General features: G+C 26.4%; 1 protein-coding gene across 2 annotated transcripts; it reads right to left on the bottom strand.

The window, feature by feature from the left end:
* Positions 1 to 228: 228 nt before the first annotated feature.
* Positions 229 to 24,679, bottom strand: LOC136075455 (uncharacterized). Of its 2 annotated transcripts, XM_065788712.1 has the most exons (9): positions 24,572 to 24,679; positions 20,214 to 20,579; positions 19,683 to 19,964; positions 9,486 to 9,821; positions 8,946 to 9,065; positions 7,335 to 7,376; positions 990 to 1,008; positions 851 to 896; positions 229 to 494 (listed from the first exon to the last, which is right to left on the bottom strand). In XM_065788712.1, the coding sequence occupies exons 1-9, from the start codon at positions 24,615 to 24,617 to the stop codon at positions 234 to 236; spliced, it is 1,518 nt and encodes a 505-aa protein (XP_065644784.1). In that variant the 5' UTR covers positions 24,618 to 24,679; the 3' UTR covers positions 229 to 233. The 2 variants fall into 2 exon arrangements, with proteins under 2 accessions (XP_065644784.1, XP_065644785.1); XM_065788713.1 differs by lacking the exon at positions 7,335 to 7,376.
* Positions 24,680 to 25,102: the final 423 nt, after the last annotated feature.

Raw genomic sequence — 25,102 nt, forward strand, 5'->3', positions numbered from 1 at the left:
TTCCTTGAAAGAAATTTAGTCATTTTTAGTTGATTTGTTTAGGGCATTGTAATCTTAATGATCTGACACATTGAGATCCTAGCATAATACACATATAGGTATGAATACATGCATTTATGTATGTATGCATTTTACAAACTTATTGATAAGTGTATTAAAATATTTATACATGCATATTTACATACAAAATATATACATTTATGAAATATAAATTGCTAAAATAGAAACCTTTGTTAAACAATTATTCCATCATCAAATGTTTCGGAAGGTGGTCGGCTATATCTACGTGACACATCATCATATGGCGGCGGATTTGAAGGAAGTCTATCGGAAGTTGGTCCTCGAGCTGGATAACCCATGTCATCAACTTTAATTTCAGCATAATTTGAATTAATTGGATTTGGTTTAGGACCAGTTCGACCACCACCAGCACCTAGTTGGGCATATATCATCTGATCAGGATCTTGAGATTTTTTAGATGGTGGATAATCATTCTAGGTTCAAATTAGTGTATAATTACATTAACATAAATAATCTAAGTAAACATCTTAATTAAAATAATATAAAATGAGACAAAATTCTAAACCAAACTTGAGTTTATAAACTTGAAAAAAATCATCTTAAAAACCAATAGCAGTAACAACCAAAGCGGTTTACAATACCATGTTTATTTGTTTATATTTTTCAATAATATGCCTTTTATTGGTTGTTTACTTTTTTCTAATTAAAAAGCTAAACCAAATATATTTGGATTTGTGGTGCGTAATGCTGTGAACCATTATATAGTCATTGTATATTGATACTTTATATACACATGAATGGCAAACATAGACACATTATATATACTTACTTCATCAGAACTTTTACTTTTGACTTTTAATGGAAAAGCATCTGGTCTTAAATTAAATATTTAAATTTTAATAGAAAATATAAACTAATTTAAAATTAAATCTAAAAATTATTAAAAATAAGGAAAAAAATCAACATACTTGATCGCTTTGTTTCCTCCTAATTAATGAAAGAAAAAAAGAAAAATTTAAAACAAATAAAATAAATAAATTTTAAAAGTTTTTTTAAATATTTATAAATTTAAAATTTACAATTTAATAAAATTGATGTTTTATTATTTTTGAACCCCTGAAGTTACAGGATATGATGAAGAGTGCTGTCTATCGAGGCCAACTTTTATACTACGATTGGTAAGGAAGGATTCAATAAACTTAAAAATGTTACCAGATACGCTTTAAGAGGAGAGCTTATGGAAAAGACCAGCATGTCAATTTTTATTAAAAGTTATAGAAATGTAGAGAGCATACCCTTAGCCTCTCCACATCTATCTAATACACGATAAAACCTATAAGTTATTACTGTAAAATATCAGAAGTAAAACAAGAAGATTGAAATTCATATTGGTGATCATAAAGTGAGTATTAGGTTCAAGATGAGAGATTAAGTATTTGTTTATTAAAAACTCAAAAACTTTGCTCATGAGTAAAAAAACTAACGGGACAGTAGTTAGACTAGTTAGATTGCTCTCCAGAACTTTTGAAAATAGGGATAACAGATGCCGCTTTCCAGCAGACTGGAAAACAAGACTATGATAAGCACTTTTTAAATTATTATCAGGTATAGACAACAACTGTGTAGAACACTTCAGCAAGGCTATAACAGGTATGATGTCCAGACCACAAGCTGTAAAAAAGTCTAAGCATGAATAACTTTAGATGCAGAAGCTGGAGTGATATAAAGGCCAAATAATGGATTAAACTGTTTGTCAGCTATCTCAGGTAGAATGTAACTAGTGTAATCAAGAGATAATATTGATGAGAAGTTCTTAGCAAACAATTCAGTATTGTCTTTAGGTGACATGTTAGTTTTAGAGAGATTAAACTATGATCATAAGCACCAAAAGGTAAATGTAGAGAAACTAAGCACTGACTAGGATCAGAAACAAGACATAGGTCGAATAGAGAAAGTAAATGATTCGGACTGTCTGGAATGCGAGTTGAAAAGTTGAATATTTGTGTTAGAGATTGAGAAAGACAAATGTTGCGGGCCTTAACGCCAGCAGAGTCACTGACACTAGAGCCAAGCCATTTAGTGTGATGAGCAATAAAGCCACCAACAACAATGATATTGGCAGAAGTATAAAGAGAGAAGGCTTGGTCAATTTGATCAGAAATAACATTAAAAAGAGTGCAGTCTTGAGATGAAGGAGATCAAAAAATAAAGAGAAAGACAATAGAGTAAAATGGTACTAAACAAAAGCACATAAAAGAATAGTCTGTGGATTCAAACCTAGTTTCTTGATAAATGGGTGAATTCTTACAAATGTAAATGTTGCGCAAGATACCATCTATGCGCTACATGACACTACTCTGATATTTTACACTTGTTGAAGGAATTAGCCTCCCTGAGAGCTACCACAGAGCTCAGGAAACCTGACTACCAGCTGGGCTCAGAAAAATAAAACTAAGTTTTAGAGCTGCACCCTCATTAGGAGATAAATAGAATGAGTTGCCTAGTCATAAAAAAAATAATAAAAGACACAAAAAAATAAATAAAAGACACAAGCAAAACCCATGCATTAAGTCAAGAAGATCCAGTATTCAGAATCCTAAACTGGAAAAAATGTATTATAAATACACCTTTAAACCTATAACATACAACATGTCCATTTTAAAACATATAACATACCCTTTTTAAACATATAACACATATAAAAATCTTTCAATATTACTCACTGATGAGCGCAATGTGCATAGGTTTGACCATTAATTTATAACTCAGATTATTTTCATTCAAAACCTTAATACAGTAATTTATCTTAGTAATCAGTAATTTATCTTAATAAAACAAAATATATTATTAGGCTGATAAACCAAAATATAAAAAAAAAATTTAATTAAATAAAAATACTTAAAAAATATTTTAAAGTTATTTAAATTAATTGCTTAAGTTTTAGATCACACACAATTATCTAAAGCTTACTAAAAATTATGAACTTTTTTTTAATCAAAATAATATCAATAGTAAAATTAATTTCAGGATACATCTTTTTATATGTATATTAAAGTGACAATTTTTTTTGCACTTTTCAAACTTTTTTCAAAAAATGCAAATATATAGTGTAAATATCTGTTCTCCATAGGGTTCAAAACTTATGCGCATATCCGCAAATATATTTGCATACCATTCAAAAGTTATGCGCATAATATGCATATGATGCGCATACTAGTTTAACAGATGAATGGTATTTAGAATTAATTAAATATTGTCCAATATAGAAGGAAATGTTTTTTAAATCAAACGCAGGTGACAGAAAATTTCATTTTCTGTAATTAAATTTATTAGTAAATATTTCAAAATATTTTCATGATTTTTAAACAAATTTCTTTAACACAAAACTTAATAATTTAATTCATTTTTGTATTATATTTACTCATTTATAATTTTTCACACGCAAACCCGCTGAGAACTGCTTCTTCCTCTAAAATGTAGTCATTTTTGTCGTTGGTATCCATCAAAACACTATTGGTATACATGAAAACTAATTTTTTTACCCATTCGTTTGTCAAGCGATTTCTCAATCGTGAATGAATAAATAGAAAAATCGATCAAGCTCTCTCTGCTGTTGCAGACGAACAAATCCTTTCAACAATAGATTTTGCAACTTCAAAGACTGCTAGATATTTCTGACAACCAACAATGTTCCAATAATTTTTTGTAGAACGAGTTTTAAATGATTTAAAATGAGTTTTAAATGATTTAAATGGAACAGTTTATAATAAATTAAAATTTAAAAAAAAAAAAAAAGGGATGTGCATAAGTATGCCCATGTATACACACAATTTATCTGCGAATATCTGCGCATACATATTTTTTAAAACCCTAGTTCTCCATCTATATATTAGCTTATATTGAAAATTTTAGTTTATTAGAATGATTGGAATGGGTAGATGTATTTTTCCAATAATTTAAATAATCATTATTTTATGCCAATACATACTAACAAATGAGTGTAAAGAAGCATGTTAGTTTGCACAATTACTATTTTATAATATTAGTTATTAACTTTTATCTAAGATAGTTAAAAAAAAGTTTAACAATGTTCGCTTTCAAATAACAATATTTATTTCAAATTAACAAAACATTCCTGATAAACATTCTTTGAAATCTGTTTTAAATTTTCTCAAACAGCAAAAAAAAGCACAAATTAAAATAAAATGTGTGAGAAATGACAAAAAGAAACCAGCTTTTACAGGTAACAAGTTCACAATGCTTTATATTTTAATCTACTGAAACAGGAAGTTGTTTTTCTTAATTAATTTCTCTAATGTTAGGAACCTCCTGCTCCAACAAGGCCTTCAAAATGTCAGACTTTATTTGAATTTCAAGGTTAGAATCAGCAAGAACCATAACTACTGCTTTAGGCAAAAGTTACCAGAAGTGAGATTTTAAACTATTTAAAATTGAAGTTTCTACACTAATATCCCATTCCTCCTTTATAATTTTTCTACTTTGAATGATTTAAAGCCATTCAATACTGATTTTTTAGCAAGACTGGATTTTGAAAACCCTGGAGCATAAACTGCAACAATCATTAGACAAACTCTAGAGACTAGAATCTGCTGGTTATGATTTAAGTAGTTTATAACTGGCTATGTAAATTTCAAAGCCATGAATCTAGCTTCATCTTCAACAGGCACCTGTAAAGCTTTATCTTTAACAGGCACCTGAATATTAAAACAGAAAGCTAAGTATTCCACTAGATGCCTGTAATCTTCAAATAAACAATCTTTGATCTGGGTAGCTTAAACTTTTGCATTTCTTGCCAGATTTAAAAGATCTACAATAATATTAATAAAAAATGCAAATGAAAAAGTATATTTACAGTTTATTCTATAAAGTAAAACACAACACACATGTAACAATATACAATTTAGTTTTTTCATAATAAAAATTACATGATTCAGATATCAATTTTATCTCATTTGAATTTTTCATCAGCATTTTTAATTGAGGGTTTTAAATCTTTTAAATCTAAGTAGTTCTGATCTCTGTTATTATCTCTAATGGCCACTAGAAGTAACCCATTAGTAAGAGACTGATTCTGAGGTAAAAAAGAAACTTAAGAGATTTAAGAAGATTTAAGACGCAACTGACATTCAGATTTCTGACATGTTTCACCTTCTTTTCAATACTTGATTGCATCTTTGTGTATATATGATGCCAATTACATAAATGTTTAATATTTATTTTTTAGTTATATTTAATTTAAAAACAAGTCATTCAATTAATTAATGTCATTACTAAATAATATACTAAATAATACCTTTAATAAACCTTAATTGAAACTATGTTTATTAAGCCTTTTTTCTATATATGCAATTTTTTATTAGTAAATTTGTTAACAGTTCGAAAATTTTAAAAACTTTTTGCAATGTAGTGTTATGCTATTCATTGAATGAAAAATTAAACATTACATATTACTTTTCAAAATGATTTTGATTAAATAAAAAACTATTGGCAATGAACAAAGAAAATTTTAAAATAATGGTTAATTACTACATACTAGTTCATAAAACAAAACCAAAACATCTTTATTATCACTGAAGGGTGTAGGAGAAGAATTTGATGCAATGTTATTTTTTTTTGTTGAAAAAAATTGTCACCCTAATGTATATGCATATACAAGTATGCAAAAATAGAAAAAAAAAAGGGTGTACTGATTTTTTTCAATGTTTGTGACCAAATTTTTGTACTAAACACTAGAAAAATTTAAATTTATTAAAAATTTAAATTTTTGTACTAAACAGTACAAAAATTCCGTCTAATGTATACATATTAATACCACCTTAATATCATTAAGAATTTGATAAAAATCATTATTTTCTTTGTATAATATAAAAGCTACAGCAAAAAAAAACATTATCAGTTATTAAACATTTATTAAAAAAAACATCCTATGCACTCATTATAGCTTCTTTTAATTCAACTTTGTGTCTAAATGCTGGATCATCATTTTTCTGAAAAAAAATATACCATAATTTTCCTAAAGTATTCAAGCCCCAAGTTTGAGATGCCACTCCAAATCATAAAGTTTATTTATATCAAAGTAAAGCTTTGTTTTCTTAGCAGTATGTTTTGTGTTGCTATTCTGCTGGAATGTGAAATTGATTCTCACTACCAATTTTTTATTTGATGGTCCCAAGTTGGTTTTAAGGATTTCACAACACATTGAAGCATCCATTTCATCATCAATTAATGTCAACTTTTCCACTCCTTTCCAAATCACACTACCTCAAACAATCAAATTTATACAAAACAGTACCTTACAAACAACTAAATTTATATGCTTCTCTTGTTTGTTCGCCACACTTTCTGGAACCGTTTGATCAGATCTTTTTTTTGAACCTATTTGATTAGACAGATCAAACTTTCTTTGAATTTGTTTGATCAGATTTTTTTGTACTCATTTGATCAGAAAAGGTTGTATTTGGACTATTTTTTCTTATAATACCTATAACTGTTAAACTTATTTCCATTATAAAATCTATATATTTTCATAATTCTTTACAAACTCCAATTAATATTTCATTTGCTTTGCAAAAAAGTTTCTTTTTCCAATCAATAACTATATATAACAAATCCTACCTCAATAACCTTGTTCTGTAATATGATTTCTGATTGTTACTGGTGTCACTTCTGATTGTGGTGTTGTGATCTTTTTGAACTTTTAAAACTAGTTTAGTCTTCTATCTTTTGCCAGCCACATTTGAGACAATTTCAATCAGATCAGTTTCTTAAAAATTGAGGACACTGTGGTAAAAGGAACTTCTGTTTAATTTTGGATCTTATGGTATGATTTTTCTTGATTATACAAATCCATTATGAGATTTGTGTTGTTTGATGATGCTATTTTTATTGCCATGATAATTTTATTTTATTTCTAGGATAAAAATGAATTTATTAGCAATGTATTTTCAACTTTACTTATTAGTTTGGAAATTTGATTGGCTCAATTTACAAACAAACAATGAACTTGTTAGAGCAGGAATATTTTTTTGCAGTCAAATTTATGCATCATTATATTAGTCTAATTCAATAGGTTTTAAAAGCAATTTATTTCCCAATACACAAATATATTCTTAAAAAATACTTGATAATCTAGAAAAAATTTAAAATATTTTATCAGACAACTCATTATTTTTGCATACTGTACGTTATTAGTATTTGATTAATACTTAGTGAGTAAAGAGAATAAAAAAAAAATTTCAAACTTTTTTATTTTTTATTTTAGGTAATTTTTATTGTAAAAACTAAAAACTCACCCCCTATAATTTTATTTTGATTCTTAGATGATGAAGAAGTTTCTAAAAGTTAAAGAAAATCTTTTTGAAGTAATAAAAATATATATTTTAAAGTCATTGTAAAAAGCAACATCATTTGGATTATTTCCAATCATAAAATTTCATAAGATTCAAAAATAGCATAAAACACCTTTTATACTTTTATAAATTGGACCATAATTTTAAAAGTCTGATATTATCTGATATCTTAACACTATATGCTAACTTTTTATACTTAAATTCTCAAGCCTTTTGATACTAAAACATAGAATAAATATGCCAAAAGATTTCAGAGTAAATGAGTATATTTCAGCAATATATTTTGATTTTTTACTTACATGTGATAAGAGTTTCAAAAAAGACTAAAAATAAATTTCTTTTGTATAGTTATCATTTTTGTATAGTTATCAATTATCATTTTAGAACATAAAAAAAAACTTGGCTGTTTAATTTAGAGAAGGGGGTTAGCTTATTATTTGAAAAAAAATTAACTTCTTTATGCCTTATTAAGACCCCAGATTTATTAATTTTACTAGGAGACATCATAAGTGCAATTTTACTTTTATATGCATAAAGACAGTATTTATACCATATTTTACTTTAAAAAATGGTTGTTTTAACAAATGATGATTGTATTTTGTATTTATTTAATTACATTTGCTGCTTTATTAAAGTTATTGTGACAGACTGTAAATCTAATTGTTCTGGAAGAGGAAATTATTTTTATTAAGGTCTTTTATTAAACAAAACAAAAAAAAACAAAAAAAATTAATTAATCTTTTTTCTTAGGATTAAAGTGCACACAAATTACAAATCTTGTGTCAACAAAAGAAGCCTTACAAACAAGCGAGCTATTACAAATTGTTTTATGATTTTGTGAGTTTAAAATTAAAGATGTTAAATAGATGTTAATTCAAAGAGAATAGATCTGTTGAGTAAAAAATTTATAAGGCAAAAAAAAAAAAACTTTGATTGAAAAGCAGTTTTTAAAATGTTTGTATTTTACAGATATGAATATTGATTGCTATTTGTTGCAATTATAATTAATATTATCACAGTATATATAGTTTGTATTAATAAGATATTATTTACTTTTATGTAACAGACTAAAGACTTACAAAAAATTATTGAAATTTATCAATTTATTTAAATTTATTTAGTTACAAAAAAGTATTAAACAATGCCATTTAGTACATGCAACTGTACTAAAGCCCAACAGATAGCTATTTCAATATGGTATCATCAAAAAAGCCCTCAGAAATTAGGATTGCATTCGGCAATGTTGACCTAACTGCTGACCTAAAAGTGTCAGAGATCGGCAATTTATTTGTGACTTTGTTTTTTATGTTTTTAATGTGACAACTTTTTTTTAAAAGCTTAGTGCTTACCTGATGCCAGCCATAAATAGCATAAGGTTTACTATATAATATAAGGCTGTCACTTGTTGGGCTAAAGCCGACATCGAACCTCAAACCTCTTGGTTCTGAGCCAGAACTTTACCCACTGTACTACGACTGCTTTAAATCTTTTACTTAAATCCATTAGATAATACAAATATGAAAAAAAAAATTGTAGCTAATTCATAAGCATTACTTTTTTTAACAATAACCACAATAATTATGCCAATTAGAAGAATAAAAATAACAGCACCAATTGCAATTCCAATTACTACTCCTGTACTTAAACCAGAGTTTGCTTGTCGTGCACTGATTTCTGAAAATGAATAATCAGCAGAAATTTGAAATAAAATATATAATAATAACAATTACTATGAATTGAAACACTATTTCTGATAATTACAATTTTTAAATATTAAAAATCTAAATAATATAAACATAAAAACATTAATTTTATTGTAAATATAATACAATTTTTCTTTTTTTTTTCACTGATTCTTTTGCTCATTATTTTTATTATTTTCAGTACAAACATAAAATAAATGTATCTATAAACAAAAAAACTATAGTTTCAATTCTGATTGCCAATCACTAATGACAAAGTAGTCATTACCAAGACTATGGATTAATATGTCACAATATTTTTATGTTATTTTCATAAAAAATAATATTTGATTAAGATATTAAACATTTTAAAAGTTTAATCAGTTAAGCAAGAAGTGAACTAAAAAATAACCTGGCTTAGAACTTAGAATGATTGTTTTAACTGCTGTTGTTGTTGTAGTAGTAGTAGTTGATTGTGGAGGAGGTATGGTTAGATTAAATGCAGGCCCTGGTGTACCATTGTAAACAGCATATATTCTGAAAATAGTTGCATTAGCATTGTTAGCTGCTGAAAATGATGTTGTATTAATCCCATAAAACTGATTGACTATCTGATAGGTGTTGTTTAAAAATTCTATGTTATACGTTACAGGACATGTTCCAGAAGGAATTGAATTCCACTTCAAGTAAATGAAAAAGTTCTCTAACTGCACCACTGGCAATGAAAGGCTTACGAATCCTGGTGTAACTATACATTAAATTAGTATAACAATTATAGTAATGAAAGTAAAAATAATAATATTATATCAAAATAGTAAAAAAAATAATTATTATTTTACAAATATGTATGTTGTTACATCAAGAACATAAACACCAACCCATAAATGAAAATATAACTCCTATACGATTCTGATGAAATTGAGCTTTAAAAAAGTCATAAATTAAAAAAAAAAAAAACTTTTAAATAAAAAAACAAAAAATTAAAAAATTTAGTCAAAATCAATCTCTTAAACAATAAAACTTGTTTTAAAATATTAGTGGCAAAGTTGATACTTTTTAAAAATTAGGATTCATTTCATATAATATGAACTTCATACTGAATTTTTTTGCCTGTGTCTAGATGGTGTAACTAAATTGATATTTTTAAATAAACTATAAATTAGCTGATGCAAGCTTTTATCAATGAATGAAAGTAAACAATGCACTAATTTACTAAATAAAAGTAAACAATGCACTAATTTACTAAATGAAAGTAAACAATGCACTAATTTAAGTCTATCAGTAAATTTAATGTTTTACAGTTTGTTAATGCCTGTTGAATAGATCTACGATATTAAATTTTTTATAGAAAAAGTACTTAAAAATAAAGTTTGTTTTTACAAAAAAAAACTAACAAAAATTTGAAAAAAAAAACAATTTTTATTTTGTTTTATATTTTTAGGGTTAATTTTTATATTTTTAAACTTACATCAGCTACATCAGCTTTTGAAAGTTCCCAATACAACAGACCACAGACCTTTTAAATAAGCTTTAATCATTTTAAAATAAAGCTTAAATCGCTTTTAAATAAGATTTACGGAATAGGTGGTAGTGTTTTGAATCCGCTTAAAAGCTAATTTAACAATCGAAAGCAAATTGTATAAATAACAGGCCTTGTTTTAAAGCATTAAGCCGCCAGCAATTTATGTACACGCAACACAATTTTACGTTTATCTAGAGCGTACGTTACACAGTTCATAAATATAGGTTTTAGGTATAAATGATATGAACCCAGAAGTTTTAATGGATTTAGGTCTCTAATATCATATATTATAAGGATCTGACTTTAAAAAATTCCAATATGTGGTCCTATTTGGGAAAATTCATTTTGAAAATTTGCAAAAATTTCATAATATTTTTTTAAGATTTTTTTATGGTTTAACTTCTTTAATTAGTATTTAAATCAACAATATGCTTGGTGATACAATGTTTATTATTATTTTTTGTTAAATATAACAAGACTACAACATTTTAGTTAAAAACCCAAAAAATTAGATCTGACTCTTATTCTATATTAATATTTGTAGCTATATTGCATAACTAGTCATATATATATATATATATATATATATATATATATATATATATATATATATATATATATATATATATATATATATATATATATATATATATATATATATAAATATATATATATATATATAAATATATATATACATATATATATATATATATATATATATATATATATATATATATATATATATATATATATATATATATATATATAAATATATATATATATATATAAATATATATATACATATATATATATATATATATATATATATATATATATATATATATATATATATATATATTTATATATATATACATGTTAACATGATGATTCTGATATTGCAGTCATAGTATTTTTTATGTATTCTCGCTTTTATTATTTACATATATCTATATTTTAATGGATTACAATAAAATAGTATTTCTTATACTTACACTTATTCTAGTTTTTACTGTCTTCTTATGCTCACTTTCGAAACTTAGATATGTAGCAAGATATATGTCTTATATAGATAATCAGCAAAATAAAAAAATAAAATCTACAAAACCAGTTTAAAGAACCAAAAGGTTAGGCCACGCCTACTCTTTAAAAAGAATAAGTATAAGAGAAGTCACGAGGACAATCAGAGAATGGTTTGTGCTTGCTGCCACCTGAAAGATTTAAATTGTATACCGACAAACCTGACACTGGAGAAATTGATCAAAGAACATATCAATCCCAACTATTCAAGACATGTGTTTGAGTATCCAACAGGAAAAACTTACATTAAAACTTTAAATACAATAGGTTAAGTATTGTAATCAATTTAATATTGTGTTTTGACAGTTTTTAGACAATTTAATATGTATTGAATGAAATATTTTTTTAAAAGAAAACATGTCTTACAGCTCCCTCACAACAATGTTCTTTGTTAAAAACAGATGTTATTTTTGAGTTCATAACTTTAATTTTATTATAAGGAATTTGTTCATCATGCAAATCATACATGTACAAGCTGGCTTCCAATAATCCTATTCCAATGAATGTTACTGAAAACTGGAAGCAAGCGGACCTAATGCTTTTCAAGTCTGGAAAAGACTGTGTCATACAGTGTACAGTCTGTTCTATGGCAAAATCCATGGATCATAGGGTGCTAGAGAAAACTAAAGCTAGAATTGAAAAGTCAAAGTCAAAAAAACCTCTTATTTTATGCCCTAACTACTTTTGTAACCTTGGTAAAGGTTTACCCCACAAATGTTCTCCTGGGAAGGAGAAGGTAAATGTTTAAAGCCACCTAAGTAGCAGATCATCAAAGGTACAACAGTAAGTTACTTCAACTTTGCTCAAAAACATCTATACATCTTCACAGACAAACCTTGGAGAAGAGATCAGTATTTCAACAGGTTAGGTTTCCTATCTAATATACTATAAATAACATGTGAAATAACAATTTTCACATTTTCAGTGTCAGCTCTTTTTCAAATATGTAAGAGCAGTTATTGAATTTTATTACAGGAGGAGCATTAATTCCTGCAATCCTTGGCAAACAAATTGAACAAAAAAAGAAAGTAAAATTTGAAGAGATCCAACCTCTAATAAAACAAACTAGGACTTAGTATATAAATAAGCAGATGTTGCAGGGGCTTCGGAAATGCGGTATTAAACTTGAATTATTTATGGAAGCAAAACTAGACGAGAGGAGCAAGATCCTTTCAGATTTTTATGCTGTTAAGACAATTCAAGCTGAAGAGAAGATAAACGATAGGCTTACAAAGGTAGTTTCAAGAGACCTTGCTTATATTAAAGACCTTACAGAGTTTCTCAGCTTTGTCATGGATTTCAGAGGGCAAAACTACTACTGTACCTTCATCAGAGTTGGAATTGATTCAGGTAACCAAAGTTAAAAGTTAGGGACATAGAATAAAGTTTAGCATTCTTTTAATATAGTATTTAGTAAAATGTTCCCTCAACTTCATGTTCAATTTAGGTGGAGGTTCATTGAAAGTAATCTGTAACATATTCGAGCCTGAAAAAGAGAGAGAGGACGACATGGGGGACAGAGGAACATACTCTGGGATCAATGGTTCTATCGTTCTTGCATATGCAGATAACTTACAAGAGACCCATGATAACTTATTGCAGATTGTCGAGGGCATAAATCTGCATGAATGCAAATATACTCTGGCATCAGATATGAAAATCATCAATATATTGTTAGGAATTTCGGTAACATATGTATTATAATATAAGTTTATATATTTTTTACATTAGTAAAAAAGTAGTACATGCAAGTATATGCATGTACTACTTGATAAAATGTAAATCATAAACCTTATATAAATTATTCTAGGCACATGGAGGAAAACATTCCTGTTCCTGGTGTGAAGGTACATCAAGTATTGCTGCTGGAGATCTCAGAACTTTGAGATCTTTAGATGATTGGTATATACTATATTGCGAGGCTGGATCGCCACACAAAAGGATGCAGGACTTCAAGGTAATGTTAATAATATACATTAAAGATAATGCTTTGCCTTAAAAAGTTCTGCATTTTATCAGACTTTAATTAATATTATTTTTGCATAGAATGTTGTGAAGCCATGCTTGCTCAAGGAAGAAGACAAATCCAAATGATGTTAGATATTATACCTTTGCCAGAACTTCACATACTGATGGGCCTTGTAAATCATATGTCATCATTCCTAACCAAATTGTGGCCCAAGTTTGCGATGTGGGTTTCAAGCTTGGGATGTTTGGAACAGTGCGATGAGCTAGAAAATATTTTGCCAGTAGAGCTACTATCTCTATTAAAACCCCTGCGAAAGTTCCGCGTGGTAGTTCAAGGAACATTCGGAAACAGTTTGGATCCCAATTACAAAGAAGACATTCATGCATTCACGCAATCTTACGTGGTTACCCAAGAATACTGTAAGAATGTAGAATATAAAATGTCCTTTTTTGCTTTTAATAATATTGTCTGCGCCAGTACATGGGTATTTCACTATAATTTATGTTATACTATAATTTATACCTTTCTTATAAAGATATCATTACAATAAACAGCATTATTTAAAAAAAATTGATTGATGTTTTATTATAGTATCTTCAAAAAGATTTAACTGTCACTTGGAAAGTACATGCTATTACAGCACACTTAGAAGAATTTATCTCCAGATCCGGGCATTCTCTTGGAAGATATGCAGAGCAGGCTTCTGAATCAGCTCATGCTAAAATAAAGCTTGTCATCAACAGATTCAATGTTTCCCAAATGAACAAAAAACATCTGACAAGAATCAAGAGAATTGCAGAGGTGTTTAGTAGTAATAACCTGTAATCAAAGAACCTTGTCAAAGTTTTAATATATTATTAAAGGATATATTTTCATTGATTTTTTAACTAAAATTTTTTAGTCTTGTTATATTTAACAAAAAATAATAATAAACATTGTATTATCAACCATATTGTTGATTTAAATACTAATTAAAGAAGTTAAACCAATAAAAATCTTTAAAAAACATTATGAAATTTTCGCAATTTTTCAAACTAAATTTTCTCAAAAAGGGCCACACATTATATTTTTTTAAAGTCAGATCCTCATAACGTATAATTTTAGTGACCTAAATCCATTAAAACTTCCGCGGTCATACCATTTTATACCTAAAACCTATATTTGTGAACTGTGGTTATCATCTTTTAACTTTTAAATTATTTTATAAGCGGTAAGATAAAAGAATTAATTAATTTTATAAAAAACTACATTAACTTTTGAATGACAATTAGGTAAAAAAGTTTGTTATAAAAATTTAAATGACAATTATATTAGGTATAACCGCTATTTACTAATGAAAAAAACTCATAAAATTAAAAACTATGAAATCTCTATTAAGCTAATTATTTTACTATATATTTAGTAACAGAAAACAAAATTGTATATAGAAACAACAATTTTTTTCTTGTATATGAAGTTATTAAAGGAAACATAAAAAAAAACCATTAAAGAAATATATATAGTAATCATTATAGAAACATGACATAGTGGCCCTCCTTGATTTTCAACTATTAAGTAGCCTCCTCATCTGTAGTGGCCTTCTTGGCCTTGAGGAGGTGAAAAAAACAATAAAATAAAAAAAAATAAAAAGTTTAGAACTTAAATATATCTAAAAGCAACATGTCCACTTGCCTAAAAAGTCCAATTTTCAGTCATTTTGAGATGCTTGTAAATTTTTCTAACACTTTGTTTTGATCTAAGATTAGCAGCATATAAGACCATTAGACCCAACTATCTGAAAATGCAAACATTATAAACTTGTCGAATCCACACCAAAAATGTCATTATTTTTAAATAACCCTATTTTTCAATCATCAATGGTTGAATGTGTTACTAGAAACCAGTGCCCCTCTAATCTGCAACTAGTCTATGTGAAGGGTGCAACTAATTATAAGTCATTTCTTAATAAAAAGAAAGATAAGATTGGTTGTCCTCTTCTTGATCTGGTCTTTATAGTAGATAGGGGCACAAATAAAGGGGGCAGTAACTTTTTAGAGACTTTCATTATGATTCAAATAAAGGTCTCTAATTTAATTTAGATATTTACATACTTAATATCTAAATATCTAAATTAATTTCAAACTGAAATCATTATTTTGTTAAATTCTATTTTATTATAGGTAATCAGTGGTCTGTATGTGGTCTGGACTCCCCCCCCCCCCCACTCACTAAGGTGAGGGAGAGGGGTTTGGGCAGCACTAATCAAAGGGGAAGGGGGCAACCAACTTTAGTAATATAATTAACTTTTGAAAATCAAAGGGGGGGGGGGGGTTCAAACCCTATAATAAAAACTTTTATTTATCATCTCGCGAGCATAACATTATTTATGCAACTTTTGATTGCAATAAAAAAATTTACTTAAATTTCTATTTAGTAATAAAAAATAAAATTAATAATAAAAAAAAAGGTAAAGTTTATTTTATCTTTATTTTATATTATGATATTTTTATTTTATTTATTTTTATTTTTTAATTGTAATGATATATTTTTTCGCTTGAAAAACACAAATACTTTATGCTTGAAGCAAAGATTATAATTATATAAATATTTCTGATAAAAATAATTTGATTTACTTTAAAACTAATTTAATAAAAATACATAATTTTATTCTGATAAAAAATATATATAATTTAATTTTGATTTAAAAATATATCATTTAATTCTGATTAAAAAATATTTAAGTTTATTAAAATAAAAATAAAATAAAAAAGTTAATGCTTGGGACTTAACTGTCAAATTTATTTCAAAATATTACTAAATATTGTTCAATATATATATAAGAAATTTTAATTGCTCTTAAAAAATAATTAGCTCATTTATTCTGTTTTCCTTTCTAAAGATTTTTTTTTTACTCAAAATTAAATTTTAAATAAACACGTTCCGAGGCTGCATCAAAAATTTGCACGAAACATTAGTTAAACTTTTTTTTACAAACAAAGCGTGTACACGAAATAAATGTGAAAGTAGAAAAACAACTAAAAAAAAGTACTACTCAATTTTTATTTCAAAACAAGTAATAATTTTAATACAATAATATAAGAAGATCAAATATTAAAAAAAAATTAATAATTTCTGTGGAACCTAATAAAACTTCGAGCTTTTGCTTAAGCTTGCGCACAGAATAAGAATACAAACTATTATATGCTTTTTTAAATGATATTTTAATATCTTTAATGTTTCTGCAAAGCTTTTTTGTTTTTTTCATTTTGCTTTTAATAATAGCCAAGTGCTTTTCAATTACTCTCAATTGTGGGCAGTTAAGAGGATTTTCTGTTTTAGGCACAAATTTCACATTATTTTTTTATACCATTCCATAGCTAGTTTACAATAATGAATTGAAGCTAAATCAGGCCAGAACACAGGTATGTTATTGTATGATTTAATGCGAGGTGAAAAGCGTTTTTGTAAGCATTCTTTAACATATATTTGACCTGAAAGTGTGGACTGAGAAATATAAGGTGCTGATTTTTTGCCGTAACTGCAAATAGCTTGCCAAATCAAAGCTTTTTTAGCGAACTTGTCATGTTTTCTGTATTTAAATTTCTTATCTGCTTTTCCTCTATATCTGGCAATATAATAAACAGCACCAGGAATTTGTTGATGATCATACTTGATATAAGTTTCATCGTCTTCAATAATACAGAAATTTTTAGAAATAAAATTTTCATACAACTTTCTGTCGCGGGTTCTTGCACTTTTTTGTTGAGTATCATAACGGTTGGGCACTTTTTGTGCTTTGAAAGAATGAAAACCATGCTTGTTTCTGTCTTTTGCAACAAAACTATGAAAAAATCCATATATTTTTGCACGTTCCCTTAGTGAAAGGTTTGGGTTATTCTTAAAACTGTTAACCAGTTTCCTAACTAGTTTTATATCTTTAAAACCTTCCTTTCTTCCACCACCAGATTTGCATTTGATCAATTTTGTTTGAGAAAAACGTTGAACAACACGACTAACAGTGCGTGGATTTATTTGCAACGATTTTGCTATCGAATTGTAGCTACTATTAGGATTTTGTAAGCACTTGTTCATAATTTTTTCTCTTACGTCTTCTTCTTTTGTCATTTTTAAAACTAATTTCAAGTCAAATCCAAAAACTAACATATTTTTTTGAAACTACAACACGTTGTAAACAAAACACAAAACAATTAAAAAGATTTTAATATAACCACTGAAAAAAAATGACGTGGTTATTCTTTCACAATTATTTTGTGTACACGCTTTACAAGCGCAATGATTATTTTTAAATAAATGATATACACAGAGATATATTTTTAAAAAATGGTGTTTGAAAAAATAATCTTTGCTTTCACAACAGAATTACTAATTAAAATATAAATTTCTAATAAAGTAAATATATTAGCGTATATATATATATATATATATATATATATATATATATATATATATATATATATATATATATATATATATATATATATATATATATATATATATATATATATATATATATATATATATATATATATATATACACACACACACACACACATATATATATATATATATATATATATATATATATATATACACACACACAATAACTAATAAAATAAACTCAAACCTTTTTAATGTCAACAGAAATATGTTACATGACTTATTAATTTAAATGAAAGTTTATAATATATATATATATATATATATATATATATATATATATATATATATATATATATATATATATATATATATGTATAACATTTTTAATGCTACTTGTTTTATTTTTGAATGTAAAACAATCAGTTTGTGAATGTTGTAAAAGAAACTCTTGTTTTGAGACTACAGGAACAATTAACATCAAAATATACATCAAAGAAGCGTCTTTTGCCATTTTTCATACAGGTAATCCGTTATTTTGGCCCCATTTAGCATTATGTCATTACTCTGGGACAACTTTAAACTGGCTTTGAGAATATATATTAGATTTCATTCAAAAAGATTGCCACCTACCAAATTACTCAGATTTACATTCTAGCGAAAGGTATTTTTGACTATTGTCAAAGGAAAACTAAGGTTCAATGTAAAAGAAGCTAAAACATACAAGACTTCAAAAATGAATGGATTAGAGCTACCAAAAAAAGTTCAGCCGGCGATTGTGCGAAAGCTCATGTTGAGTATAAAACGCAAAGTGCATGCATTTTCAGGTACACAACTTCACAAACTTACTTAAGTGAAATTTAAGAATATTAATGCATGTATTTTCCAAATATATGTAACATTCAATATCGAAATACAATAGTTGAATAAATATACTTTAAAATATTTGCGCAGATTTTTTTTTGCTAAATGTCTTAAAAGAAACCCAATAAAATATGCTTTTTATTTTTTCAAATCGAAATGTAGTAACAAACTTTATGAAAAAAAGGAATGTTCCAACCATGAGAACATATATTAATTATCAAAACAATTAAACCTACTACTTTAACCTTAAAATTGAATGTAGGGCTTTTAGTTTCCTTACAAGAAGCCTGTAATATCACCCTTTAATCTTATCTGTTGTCACAGAAGAACAAACAGAATAAATGATGTTTGGAAAACCAAAAAAATAAAATAATAAATTACGTTCACAATTATGTTTAGAATTAACAACTTTGAAAGTTTGATATATTGCATTGTTTCCATAAAATTAAGCAACACTCTTTTATATTAACAACTTTAAATAATCGTTTAATAAGGAAACAAAAGTTATTCAACTTATCATATAGTATTTTAATATAATTTTATTTATGCACTTAAGTTTTATTTCAACAAGATCCTCATAAAACAAACACTAGTTAAATTATTTAATAAATGAAAAAGTTGATCAGTATTTAAATTAATTTTCATGCTTTGTTTAGTTAACAAATTTTAAAAACTCTATACATATTTTCGTATTAAGTTAAACAAAAGAAAAAAACAATTAAGTTACAATGGAAATATTAAAATACTTTTTTTTTAGCAATGTCTTATTCAAGTATATAGAATTACATTAAACAACTTACATTGAACAAGAACTGTTACACTTCTGCTACGTGCAACTCCATTTCCAAAAACATTCAGCAGTAAGACACTTCCACAGCTGTTGGCATAAAAAGCACTCAAATTGTAAAAATATTTATATGTATTGTTAGAAAAGTCAAAGAAATTATAGGCATTAAATGCTTGGTCTCCATACACTATATTGCTACTAGGTTTTGGTCTACCATATATTGTTGATTCTACAAACAGTTCATTACCTTCGTTTACAAACAGCACCTCAGGAAAACTCAAAATTACTGGGTCAGCTAATAAATAACAATATCTCAAATAAAATAAAGAATTTTATTTTTAACTTTAAACATTCAAAACTTAGACTTAAAATTTAAGTAAATTGTGAAGTTCGGATAAAAGCCTAATATTTACTGTTTTCTTAACTTTTTTACACTGGAAACTTATTTTTACAACTGCCAGACAATGTGTACATCGATTTTATTGTATAATTTAATTAATTAATCATCATCATCATCATCAACATAAAAAAATTTGATACAAACCTTTTACATCAATAAATAAACTTTGGTAAACTTCACCATATGTTTTTTCGGTAGGTTTTTTATATTCAAGCACAGCAGTTAAGTTCATAGAATCATTGGCTCGCAAATTAATCAAGTTTATTAGATAGCCAGTGCTTGATTGATAACTAGCTGAAATTCTATCACCAAAAATACTTTTGCCATTTGGCAATACTGCAAACGAATCTGCAGTTAACGCACTAGCTAATGCTACATTTTGATGAATCACCCATTTTATAACAGTTATTTCTTCACCTGGTAAAATTATAACTTGAGTTGTTATAGTAACATTATCTCCTTCTTTTAAATCAGTCTTGCTAGCAAAAACACTTAAAGAAGCACTCTTCACTAAAATAAACAAAAGCAAAACATAATCTTATTTTAAATAATTATATTCTTAAAAAATTTAAATTTACAACAAAGATTATTTGTAAAGAAAATTATAAAATTTAAAAAAACTCTTAATAAAATATTTCATAACTAAAGTGAAAACAGTTCTGTACCCAACAATTGTTTGGATGGCAATGGTTCTAAAAATTTTTCAGGACCAGTATTGTCACTCATATTATTTGTTTTTTTAACAATGATTTATTTAAAAATCCCCTACTGCAGATGGATTTTTTAAAAATTTTGTTTTTGTTAGTTGTACATTACATTTTATAACTATAATTATATGGTAAACTTTATCAATGTTCCTTACATTTAAGTATGGAATTATATTTACATGGAATGATTTTTATATCGTAAAAGTTAAATTGTTTCATTAGTCTACTTTAAAGTACCGCGTCGTAATTAAATTTAATTTTAAACCACATTTAAATCTTCTCAAACATTAGCTATAACAAAAAAAATACTAATGAAATCTAAAGTCATTATTTGAAACATATTATATTTTTTTATTATTTCTTAAAACTATTTTATACATAATACATCGGAATTAGTAAAAATGAGGTCAGCAATTGTTTGCTGAACTTAATCTCTTAGAGGTCAGGGTCAGGTTGGCAAAAAAATTTGATACAGAGATTTGACCATAAAACATAGAAGCGAGGTTGGCAATTACACATCTAGGTTGGTAGTTAGGATGGTATTGCTGAATGCTTACCTAACTGCCAACCTAGATGTGTAATTTTAGTTACCAATGAGATATTGGTAAACATAATTTTTGTTCATAAATAAAACTTACGCCATACAAACTTAGCGTGATTTTAAATTTTTTTTTTATAACGCATAGTTTGCATATTGTGCAATAAGCAAACTATGCATTGTAAAGAAATTTAATTTCATACTTTAGATTTTATTAAAACCAACAAAAAAAAGTTTTTTTATTTATAAAGATTAAGAGAAAATACAGACGAAACCAAAATAATAATTTATTTATTAAACTATTAATTAATTAAAAAAACAATACTTTTAAAAATTTGTAAAAATTAAATTTAAAAAAAATAGTAAAAGCAGGGCTTGTGATGAAGCGAGAGCAATCGTTCTCCGCTCATAAAACGCGCCCGTAAACGGTATTTTCAAACGCTCTAGGCGCGATAAACAACGCTCGTTCAGCTTAAAAAGAGCGTATAAAATAACACTCATCCGATAGTTCAGGATTGTTCTTTTATTTTCATAAAATATTTAAAAAAGATTTTTTATTAAATATATTCTATTATCAAAGCACTGATATAAAATATAAAAAGCACTAAGTCATTCTCTTTTGCACCAACGTATTGAATGAGCAGTTTGAAGTCGTTAATAGCCACTAATTTCAATAATGGAATGTGCACGTGGAAACATAATGTAAATACAAAAATGCGCAATTAAAATAAGAATAGAAAATTAGAAAACCATTATAAGAAAATTGAAACTGCAGAGTATTTTTAATCTTGTGAAAATATCAAGTAAGATTTATTTGATTTATTGTTTGTAATATTCCACACATCGTTAATAATAAAAATAAATATTAATATTAGAGTAATTTTTAAAATTAGTCTTTGTTCATAGTATAGGTTTTTTATTAACTATTATTTATTTTAACTCAAATTTAAAACGATTCTGTTGTTTAGAATGTTCGCATTCAAGGACATTCGAAAAGGAAACAAAGTAATGATGTCAACATTTATTAAATAGTTTGGCTTCGAAGAAATAAAGTTTTTGTCCACGCATTTTAAAACACCATTAAAACATTCCAATTTTAATGAAAAGTTAGTTTTCCAAGAATGAAAACTTTTTTTGATTCATTCAAGAACCAATCTTGAAGCAATGGTACGCAATCGCCAGACAAGAGAAATTTTTAGGTCGACGTTCTTGTACAAAAAGTCAAAGTTTCCTAATTTATTAAAAGTTATATCAATTATCTTCACAATATCCAGATCAAACTCAAGCGTGGAGCAAACGTTTAGCACAGTAACTAGCATATTATCAGATCAACGTTTATCAATGCATCACGACACTCTAAATGATAGCATTATGATATTAGGAAACCATGGAAGATGGTCAAAAGAAGAAATAATCCTGATTAAAAAGTGTGCAAAAGAAATTTATTTGAATAAGAGACGAGTGGTTCAAGTTGATGATGATCCAGTTGACTATAAGTCAACAGCAACAACATTGATTACAAATCAAATTTTTGATGATGATGATGAAATAGACAGTGCTGATGAAGACATAACTGATGAATTAGTTGCATTCAGTTTCGACAATATAGAAGAGGAAACACCGTTGACAATAGTTGAGGGGAAAATCTGTTATTTAACTTATAATAAATAGTTTTTAAAAATGAAGATTTTCAAATTATTCTTGTGTTATTTTTTTAAGATAAAAAAAATGTAATTTAAAAAAGAAATTTTAGAAAAAAATTATATAATTAATTTGAATAAAAAATATCAAGAAATATAAAAACCATTAACTGTTAATTAAGTTTACAGCGTAACATTTTAAAATACATATATCAAAACAACAAAGCAAAACTAAGTCACTAAATTATACTTCAATACTAAATCAATAAAAAGTTGCGTTTTTTTTGATATTATGTTTTTATATCATAAATAGTTAAAAATAAAATCGCGATTTGACAACATACAAGAAGTTTGGAAGTATAAAAATCTACTTTGTTGAAGTAGTTTCATGAGTGTGATTACTAATTCAAACATTTTTTGACAAAAGAATTATGTAACAAATAAAAAATAAAAAGCTTTTTATGAGCATCACCTTCAGCAATTTTCATGATCGCACTCGCTGACGTTATCTCGAGCGCACATAATCACACTCGATGAAAACATATTCTAATTTTACGAGCGCGATATAACAAGCTTGACAATTTTCTTCATCACAAGCTCTGTAAAAGAATAATTATTTAAAAACACTAAATATACAATATAAATAGATCGCTCCTATATACACCTAAAAATAGGTGTATATATGAGAGATCTCTTACAATCACTATAAAGAATGATTACTAATTAGTAATCATTATGTAATAAACTATGCAGGGATGAAATGTAATGAAGTACATTTATTTTGTTACAATACTTCATTACTTTTACATGTAACCAGTTTATTATATTTACAATGCAGTTATTTTATTTATGATGTAGTACTTTTAATTTCTTAAAAGCAAAATGTGAGGCTGTATATAAAACAAGCAAGATATGCAACCTAAACACACAACGCAATGATTAATCAAAGATAATAAACAAAAAAGAATTAGTCTTGAATTCATGGAGAACAGCATCAGCTGGCTAAAAACAGCAACAACACATGTGCAAATTCAGCGGATGAAGCAGCATGTCTGAAATTGAAGATGATTTCATTCAACTTAGAGTGTCCATTAACGCTAGTGCTGCTACTAATAACATTATTTTAACATACATTAATAGCACCAATTCATCACATGATGACCACACATGGCTCTCCACTGTTAAAAAATGTCTTTCTTGAACTGCTTTGCCAGCTGTAAAAATGTAGCTGGGAAAGTATTTATGCCAAATTGCACTAGAATGATAGATGAACATTTTGAATAGAAGCTGTTGTTGCTCGTCATTGGAAAACTGTTGTAAACCTGCCAGTCAGTTGTTATAAACATGTTTAGGTTGATGGTTTTTTTTTCAAGATGATTTAAAAAGCTAATTCTTGTATGTTAATGTTTGAGGTGTTCCACTTTGTGACACAATAAAGTACTCATTATTTTGTAACTTAAAAGTGATTCCAATAAACTAAATTTTTTTATTTTTAAGTATTTTTGAAATGTAACAATCACAACCCTTATACTATGCTTACTAAGGTTACAAAATCTTTAAATAAACAACTTTGTCATGTAAGTAATGTAATAATTTAAGTAATAATAAAAAACTTACCTAAATACATTGATGTAAAAAATATAGCAAGAGAAACAATTTTCATCTTTATATAAAGCTAAAAATTAATTCAATAATATCTCAACCAAGACATCCAAAATAATAACTAAAGAACACATTAATAGGATAAGGTTTACAATTTTTTGAAAATGAGTATTAAAAAATTACTTAACAAGAATTGTCAAAATAACTAAGCATTTTACTGATAATCAAACAAGCAAAATGAAGTTTTTTAAAAAGTTTATAGTTTTCAAGTTAAAAGTTCTTTGAATAAAAGATACAATTAAATTTTCTTTATCATATATAGTCAGTTCAATGAAAATAATAAGTATAATAAAACAATAATAAAATAAAAAGTAATAATAATAATATAAAAGAAATTTTAAACATTTTGATCACCCAAACATGATATTTTAAAAATTTTTTAACCTTTTTTTTTAATCTTCCAATGGCTTATAAATTAAAACTATAAAACTAACAAAAAAATATTTTTTACTTGATTGGTGTTTTGGTGGACATTTAACTAAAATA

Source organism: Hydra vulgaris, chromosome 01 (genome assembly GCF_038396675.1).
Source record: "Hydra vulgaris chromosome 01, alternate assembly HydraT2T_AEP".
Classification (NCBI taxonomy): Eukaryota; Metazoa; Cnidaria; class Hydrozoa; order Anthoathecata; family Hydridae; genus Hydra; species Hydra vulgaris.